Source organism: Salvelinus sp. IW2-2015, linkage group LG7 (genome assembly GCF_002910315.2).
Source record: "Salvelinus sp. IW2-2015 linkage group LG7, ASM291031v2, whole genome shotgun sequence".
Classification (NCBI taxonomy): domain Eukaryota; kingdom Metazoa; phylum Chordata; class Actinopteri; order Salmoniformes; family Salmonidae; genus Salvelinus; species Salvelinus sp. IW2-2015.
Genome location: NC_036847.1, coordinates 33,403,408 through 33,412,737, shown reverse-complemented (window position 1 = coordinate 33,412,737; position 9,330 = coordinate 33,403,408). Strand labels below are relative to the sequence as shown.

General features: G+C 41.1%; 1 protein-coding gene across 1 annotated transcript; it reads left to right on the top strand.

The window, feature by feature from the left end:
• The first annotated feature begins 477 nt into the window (after positions 1-477).
• Positions 478-6,768, top strand: LOC111966859 (serine--tRNA ligase, cytoplasmic). The gene is made up of 11 exons (XM_023991819.2): positions 478-709; positions 1,705-1,775; positions 1,932-2,015; positions 2,115-2,273; positions 2,456-2,599; positions 2,732-2,887; positions 3,072-3,293; positions 3,538-3,667; positions 5,560-5,717; positions 5,828-5,957; positions 6,148-6,768. Exons 1-11 carry the CDS (start codon positions 574-576, stop codon positions 6,303-6,305), a joined length of 1,548 nt encoding a protein of 515 aa, XP_023847587.1. The 5' UTR covers positions 478-573; the 3' UTR covers positions 6,306-6,768.
• The last annotated feature ends 2,562 nt before the right edge of the window (positions 6,769-9,330 follow it).

Below are 9,330 nucleotides of genomic sequence, written 5' to 3'. Positions count from 1 at the left end.
CATTGAGACCCAATCACTGGCCACTTTAATAAATGGATCACTAATCACTTTAAACAATGCCACTTTAAATAATGGCACTTTAATAATGTTTACATTTCTTACATTACTCATATCATATGTATATACTGTATTTTATACCATTTATTGCACCTTGTCTATGCCGCTCGGACTTCGCTCAACCATATATTTATATGTACACATTCTCATTCACCCCTTTAGATTTGTGTGTATTAGATAGTTGTTGGGGAATTGTTATATTACTTAGATATACTGCACTGTCGGAACTAGAAACAAGCATTTCGCTACACTCTCATTAACCTCTGCTAACCATGTGTATGTGATCAATACAATTAGATTTTATTTTTTTATTTTTTATTTTTTTTTAAGTATAAGGGAGTTGTACTCCAGTCTAGTACGTGGCGGTAATGCAACATTTATTGGATGCCAACCGCCCTTAAACCTCATCGAAGAAGAAGGAAGTGACGTAATCGTGCCGCTGGTACTTTTCACACCGGCTTGCTTTTTTCTGTTACTCTGCACCGTTTTTGACAGTCATCAAAGCGTGGAATCATCATGGTGCTCGATTTAGACCAATTTCGAACCGATAAAGGCGGTGATCCTGAAGTAATCAGAGAAACTCAAAGAAAAAGGTTCAAAGATGTGTCACTTGTGGATAAACTAGTACACGCAGACACAGAATGGAGAAAATGTAAGTTCCGACTGCAAGCTAGCGTTAGCATTCATTGAATCGGATGGTGGTGTCCACTMACATGGCTAGCTTCATGCATTTATTATAGGTAGTTAAAAGCTGGTCTTGTAGTCACCCAGATATAAATTAAGAAATTCAAGCATAATACGTCAGTTCACGTTTTTAGATAATTTATAGTGAATTATATGCCTGGATATTCTCAGCTAAACTCTGGTTAGTTGGTAGCCTGCGTTAGCTAGCTAACGTTAGTTAGTCACCAGCCGTTAGCAAATGACTATGTATAACGTTAGCCAGTTAGCTATCCAGCTACGTTAGTTCACTAACCACAACCATAAACTTTTCCTTCCCATGTATTACTACAAATAAGTAAAGTACAAAACACACACACCTGATATGTCGTTCATTGTTGTCTAATATTAATTTAGCTAACTGAAACAATGTATGCTTAAGTAACTAAACTATCAAGGAAAACCCAAACGATGGTTCGCTACGTCATCCTATCCACACTGACTGTAGCTACAATCTGATGCAATCCCCATCCAACATACCCATAGCAAATGCATCAAAACCTTTCTCCTCTCAGYGTCCCACAGCTGTTATTGGGTCTTGGCTAGAAGGAATCCAGCTTTTGCCAGAATTTACTTTTCGTAGTAGGTTTAGGATAATTTACGTAKCAGGTTAGGATAAGTAGGTGAAGGTTAGGAAAAGGGTTAGCTAAAATGAAAAAAAAKGATCAACTTTTGGTGTAAATTTGAAAAGCAGGATCCCATCTATACATGACCCTGTTATTGGGACTTGATGGAAAATAGCATAGATGCAGATTTGACTGAGATTGTATGTTGGACTACTCAAGTCTACATGGTTATGGGGGTCGCCTGTGAGCGTCACTAACGTTATAGCTACYTGTCGTGACACCTAGGGAGAGGCACAAACACCATTTTATTGATTCATGGCGTGCATATGACGCTGACCCTTGCCCTTTCCATGCTCACCAGGTCGTTTCACTGCCGACAACCTCAACAAGGCAAAGAATTTATGCAGCAAGACAGTTGGAGAGAAAATGAAGGTACAACCTGTGAAGCTGCTGGTGAACTATATAGGCTTTATGTAACCTACATGGCTACATGTCCCCCCCATCAGTCTGAAAGCATTATGTTCTATTCTATATGCAGATACTTTATTTCTACCAGTTCACCCTGTTCTGTGCCTTTTCTATATACAGAAGAGGGAGCCAGTTGGGGATGACGAGGATTCTGTACCAGACGACGCCCAGAACTTAGAGGCCCTRACGGCAGACACACTATCGGTAGGTCAACTCGCTAGCCAGCAGTTCATCTATATGCTGATTGACTTGTGCGTCCCATACTCATGGGTATGTTTCATGTCTATTTTCCCCTTTTTCTAGCCCCTCACGGTCACCCAGATCAAGAAGGTCCGTCTGCTTGTAGATGAGGCAGTGCAGAAATCTGACAGTGAGAGGGTAAAGCTGGAGGAGGAGCGCTTTCAATACCTGCGAGAGATCGGGAACCTCCTGCATCCATCTGTGCCCATCAGTAATGATGAGGTGGGTGTCATGGAATTTGAATTCCCATCAGCAATAGGGAGATGGATGAAAGTTCACATTGCCTCAGGGAGAAAATTGAAATTCTCATGCCTTGTCCGCTGCCTCTGTCTCATGAATTCATTTTGTTTTGCCACTTGTTTACTTGTCTACTCTGTAATTTACCTTGTCTCTCTCCTTGCCAGGATGCTGATAACAAAGTGGAGCGCACCTGGGGAGACTGTACTGTGCAGAAGAAGTATTCCCACGTAGACCTGGTTGTCATGATCGACGGCTACGACGGAGAGAAAGGAGCTATAGTGGCTGGGAGCCGTGGCTACTTCCTCAAAGCAAGTTCTTAGTCACACACATATGTAGCCAATACACTCACAGGCCGATTCATACCAGGTGTAATTCTGTTAAACTCAGTGTGTATCCTTGATAGTTATCCTTACTGACTGTTTCCCTTTTTGTGTTTGTAGGGGCCGCTAGTTTTCCTGGAGCAGGCATTGATCACTTATGCTCTGCGGATGCTCCACAGCAAGAACTACGAAATGCTCTACACCCCCTTCTTCATGAGGAAAGAGGTCATGCAGGAGGTGGCCCAGCTCAGCCAGTTTGATGATGAACTTTACAAGGTATGATGGATTTGAAACTAATCTTCCTTTCATTCCTATTGCGGGTTAGGGCCCAATATGTTTTTTTTTTTCTTCGTGACTCTTAGTTTTGTTGCATGTTAAGACAAATATGTATTTTTGATGTTCATTTTGATGTGGGTGTTTTTGTGTAATGTATTCACTCTGCATTCCCTGCTTGTCTCAGGTGATTGGGAAGAGCAGCGAGAAATCTGAGGACACGGCCATAGATGAGAAGTACCTGATTGCCACCTCAGAGCAGCCCATCGCAGCCTTCCTAAGGGACGAGTGGCTGAAGCCAGAGGACCTGCCAATGCGCTACGCCGGCCTCTCCACCTGCTTCAGACAGGAAGTGGGTTCCCACGGGCGTGACACCCGAGGCATCTTCAGGGTGCACCAGTTTGAGAAGGTAAGTGGGCATTTTCTCAAAGTAGACGTGGTGGGTGTGTCAAGGTCAGTGTAGAAAAGGCAACAGCTTTGTTGTAGTGCTTTGTATTTTATAGGCCTAATTGGAGAAGCATAAAGTCTGGTTATTATTGACAATTTACAGATCATGTCAAGTGATACACATTTTCCAGAACAGGTCATTTTTTTGGGGGGTGGGCCTGTGGTAATGATTGTGAAATACTAATGAACACACTCTCTGCCCCCAGATAGAGCAGTTTGTTTTTGCCTCTCCTCATGACAACAAGTCCTGGGAGATGATGGATGAGATGATTGGGACGGCTGAAGAGTTCTACCAGACACTAGGGATCCCCTACCGCATCATCAACATAGTCTCGGGTAGGTCCTGCAGATAGTCCTCCCCAACACGTCTGTTCCTCTCTGGGACAGAGACTAATGATCACATGGCAATTCCATACGYGGTTGGCCCAAAGATATTTATGTTTTGGATCTTTATTGGATGATTATTGAGAAATAATGGATTAAAGTTGGGAATTGTGACATTTTGGGCTTACCAAGGGTTTCTGTAAGACAACACAACAATGAGGCTGTAGTTGCTACAAATCCTGTCTTGATGTCATTTGAAACCTTGTGTGCTCTGAAATACAAGTTTTAGATTAAATGGATAGTGCTAGATTCTAAATGTAGTTTAAAGGGAGTTGAGGTTAGTTTTGCGCACCAATGCTAACTAGCGTTAGCGCAATGACTGGAAGTCCAGTGTGGCAAAGGTGTGGGGGGGTTCATTGTTGCTACTAGTGTCAGTGCAGTGACATGTTAGCTTTTGCTTGTCATTGTGCTAATGCTACTTAGCATTGGCTCACGAAACCGCCTGCAACTTATTTCAAACTGCAGGCAGGGCCATACCTAGGGTCCAAACCATACATTGGTATCCATAAGACCGTTTGACTCTGGGTAAGTAAAATAGGGCATAAAAGTCCAATGCAGCTGTTTTTTTYSYYCTTCTCAATATCAAATCATTTCTGGGTAACCAATTAAAGTACCTAACTGTGATTGTTTTCAATTAAAATGGTCAAAAAGAAACAAAAGTAGCTTCTTAGCAAAGAGCAATTTCTCAAGCAAGAATTTTGCTTGGACTGTCTGGGAGTAGTCTGAGTGGGGATGGAAAAACTTTAAACTAGCTGTTATTGGCAGAGGTTTGGAACTCTTTCTTATTGGTCTAAAGTAATTTACCGCCAAAGCTCCATCACACCACAACAGGCTGAAATTTCAGGTGGTATTTYCAAACAGTTCTTACACTAAGGCATCATCATTTTCACAATATTATTCCMAACTCGGAGTGTGTAAAATATAGATAAACACAGGTAAATCACATTTTTGACTGYACTGGGCCTTTAAAGGGATACTTTGGGCTTTTGGCAATTAAGCCCCTTCTACTYCACCGGAGTCAGATGAACTTGTGGAGAAAAAATGTCTGCGTCCTGTATGAAGGAAGTTGGAGGTAGTTTCACGAGCCAATGCTAACTAGCTTTTGCACAATAACCGGAAGCCTATGGTATCCATGAGTTCATATGAATCTGGGGAAGAAGATAAAATCCTGAGGTATCCCTTATTGCCAGAATCTTGCATTATTCCGTTAAGTATACATCATGACAATCCCGCTCAGCCCAGTCAAAACTGTTCGCTGCCCTGGCACCCCAATGGTGGAACAAACTCCCTCACGACGCCAGGTCAGCGGAGTCAATCACCACCTTCCGGAGACACCTGAAACCCCACCTCTTTAAGGAATACCTAGGATAGGATATGTAATCCTTCTAACCCCCCCCCTCCCCCTTAAAAGAGTTAGATGCACTATTGTAAAGTGGTTGTTCCACTGGATATCATAAGGTGAATGCACCAATTTGTAAGTCGCTCTGGATAAGAGCGTCTGCTAAATGACTTAAATGTAAATGACAATAACAGTCACTCATAAATGTTAACATGCCATTTTTAATAAGACCCTTCTCATTGTAAGGTATTACAATGACCTTTTATCCTGTGTGATTTATGTGACACATAACGGACATTTCCCTTGCGAGCTGTTTTGAGGGTGTCTTACTACCTACATGTCTTTTTTTTTTTTTTCACCTTTTATTTAACCAGGTAGGCTAGTTGAGAACAAGTTCTCGTTTACAACTGCGACCTGGCCAAGATAAAGCAAAGCAGTGCGACACAAACAACACAGAGTTACACATGGGATGTCTGAGCCTCTGTGTCTGTCTGCTCCCACCCAGGTGCTCTGAACCATGCAGCCAGTAAGAAGCTGGACTTGGAGGCCTGGTTCCCAGGCTCCGCAGCCTTCAGAGAGCTGGTCTCCTGCTCCAACTGTTTAGACTACCAGGCCCGTCGGCTGCGTATCCGCTACGGACAGACTAAAAAGATGATGGACAAGGTGAGCGTACCCAGTCTTTACATAGAATCTGGATTTGCTTCCATAATCAAAGTCATAGTAAGATGGAATATTTGAACCAGTTTTAAAACAACACTTCCTGTGTTCTTCAGGCTGACTATGTGCACATGCTCAACGCAACCATGTGTGCCACCACACGTGTAATGTGTGCTATCCTGGAGACGTACCAGACCGAAGAGGGTGTCGTCATTCCAGAGGTACTCCGGAACTTCATGCCGCCAGGTGAGAGAGTATTTTTTTTTTACCCGATTTTGTGAAGGAGCCTGCAATACTTTTGCCCTATGCATGGAAGATGGTGGTCATGAAAGTTTGTCTTTCTCACAGAGTACTTATGCATATTTGATGACTAGTATTGCCATTAATACTGTGTGTGTGGACATAATTTTMATTCCTCTGCTATTCATTTTCTTAGGTATGACAGAGATGCTGAAGTTTGTGAAGCCTGCGCCTATTGACGTGGAGACGTCCAAGAAGCAGAAGAAGCAGCAGGATGGAGGGAAGAAGAAGAAACAGGGAGGTGGAGACCAGCTCCAGAACCAAGTGGAGAACATGTCTGTCAACGATTCTTAAGACACCATCATCATTCCTATCCTTAAGTTCCCGTCACTTATTATCACAGAGCCCTGTTCTACTGTAGAACCAGAGTACTTTGGAAAAGGGAAAGGCCATTGGCGTTGTTAGGGAAACAGCTTGGGGGTAATGGTAATGTTAGGTCTGCTGCATGCAATTGTCGTCACTAAGATCCAAACAAAGTCTATCAAGTCTGAACTCTGGAATTCTGTGAAATTTCGTTTGAAGCAACTTTGCGTGTATATAAGGTGCTTTAAGAAATAAGGTTGCTTTGATGTTCTGAACTCAATTTTTATTATCTTATTGCATATCACCATAAATCACACACGTAATCTGGACCCATTGTTTTCCTACATTGTTGCTTGCCTTTAGGTCATTTGCTTCTAATTACGTCTGTATGTACTATTGTAAGACGAGGCATTGATAAAGTGGTGCGCTGTAACAATACAAAATCTGAATGACACTTTCCTAATGTTTTTTTCCCCCTCCGATCTGAGAGATGTCAGTGCCTGCAATAGCAATACCTGCAAACAGTCAGATAGCGTCTGAACTGAAGGATATTAGATGAATGGCATTAAGTGAGAAGTTCATTTTGGTTAGTCATTTACCTCCCGAGACTTCACACACAAAGCAAGCTCGCCACCTGACGTCAACAGTGCTAAAATAGTGTGGAGTTATTTAAAAGGGTTAAGATCCCAAATTTAACAGAGAGTTGTATTATTTCGTAAAGGGGCCTTACACGTCATTTACACCCAGGGATCATGAACCAGTTGATTTAGTGGCGTAATATCCTGAAACACTATACTTTCATCTGTTGTTCCAGGAGCACAGCCCTGCCAAAGATGAGGGATATCTGACAATAATGAAAGCAGAGTGCACACTATTAGAGGTTTCATACATGACAACTGACTTCAAAACAGCGTGCATAATATTTTTCCTAATGTAATATCTATTAGTAACCCTGTATTGTTATTGAGGATGGGAGGAAAACAATCTTGATTGATTTTGTGAATGTTCTTGGCCTCTTGACTGGCTTTTTTGGTCTAAGTTTCTGGGGCGTGTTAAGGTGGTCCATCCTGAGGGCATGCAAATATGAATGAAGCTGTTCAGACGTCAGATTATTAGTGTGTCATTGAAGTACTGTTAGTATGATTGTTTGGTTTTGTAGATAATAGATTAACATTTTTCAAGGCTCATGAAAGAAGCAATTTTATCAGTGTCTAACATGGTTTCAATGAACAGTTTTTCAAAAGATCAGATTGATTTAAAGATCCATATTCAGTGGTTGAGCAAGGCCCTGTCCTTTGCCCTCCATTAGATGTCTGACACAGACAGAAAAGCTGCAGAAGAAAAGCAAGTGTTAGTTTTTGTCCTTGAGCGAGATTGAGACATTTTGGAGCAGAAAGCCATGGTGAGAGCTTACTCAGTAAGCAAAATGACATACAAAATACACATTTCAGTAATCTTGTCCTGACATTAACATTGTGTGCATTTTAGTTGCTGAATGAAAGGTAAAAATACATATTTTCTGGATGTAAAAAACAAAACGTATTTTCCAGAGGTTGAAAACATGTCATTTGCAGACATAGTAAATAAATATTTTTCAGTCATTGATTCTATGGCCAAATTTAAGCTGCTAAACATTCTCAATTCTCAACATTCGCATTACAACACAATTATACTTTTTCACACATTTTAATAGAAAAGAGGAGCCAAATTAAGATTGCAACAAAATATGTATTATTACTCATCTATCACACAATTATGCTTGCTTTTCCAAAATCTGGCAGCAATGATGTTCAAAGTAGTAAAACATACATAATAAACCAACAGACCAGTTCAACTACAATACCATTCTGAGTAATGGTTAGAGATTTATTTAATTTTCTCGCTATTATTGTGATATGTTGTCGTTTATATCCTTAGTTGAATGCACTGACTGTAAGTCACTGGATAAGAGCGGCTGCTGAATGACCAAAATGTAAACGGAAAAACAAACACTTGCAAAGCATGCTGGCTATTAATGAGCTCTGCCCCCAAACAAGTACAATTTGGTTGGTGCGGACCAGATCCAAATCTGAACAAATCATAGACGTTAAAGGCTATGTTTCACAAGTTTGAACATCACAGTACAGTTTTGTACAGTAGAACACAGAAGAGTACACTACGGTACAGGACAGTTCAGTTTTATTCAGTAGAGGACAGTACAGAATAGTTAATTAAGTAGAGTAGAGTACAGTTTTGCTTCAGTAGTACATTACAGTAGAGTACCGTTTACTTCAGTAGAGTACATTACAGTAGAGTACAATTTACTACAGTAGAGTATATTACAGTAGAATACATTACAGCAGAGTACAGTTTACTACAGTAGAGTATATTACAGTAGAATACATTACAGTAGAGTACAGTTTACTTCATTAGAGTACATTACAGTAGAGTACAGTTTACTTCAGTAGAGTACATTACAGTAGAGTATATTACAGTAGAGTACAGTAGAGTAAAGTAAGATACATTATAGTACACTTTTCTTTACTGTAGTCTAGTGTAGTCTCCACTGCATTGTACTGTACTGTACTCTACTGTACTATACTCTAATTTTCTGTACTGTACTGTGTATTGTAATGTTCTATACTCGGGCTGTGCTCTACTGTACTGTGCTGTCCAAACTTGTGAAACATAGAAATCTGAACCAATTCTAGACGTCTATATTTGGGCTAAATCAAGGCCGGTCCGGACTGGACTAAATCTGAAAGTCTATATTTGGGCCAAATATAGGCTGGATCGGACGTCTGTGATTTGTTTCGGACCGGTAAGTCCGTGGACGTTGAAATCAAGGACTGCACCAAAAAAAGACGCTGCCTAACGTTAAATGCTTAGTTGCGTAGGGTTCAACTCCAAAGGAATAGCCTAGGGTCTAACTCAAAAGGAAGAACTTAGGCTCCAACTCCAAGGTCAGAGCCTAGGGTTCAACTCCAAGGGAAGAGGCTCCAACTCCAAGGTCAGAGCCTAGGGTTCAACTCCAAGG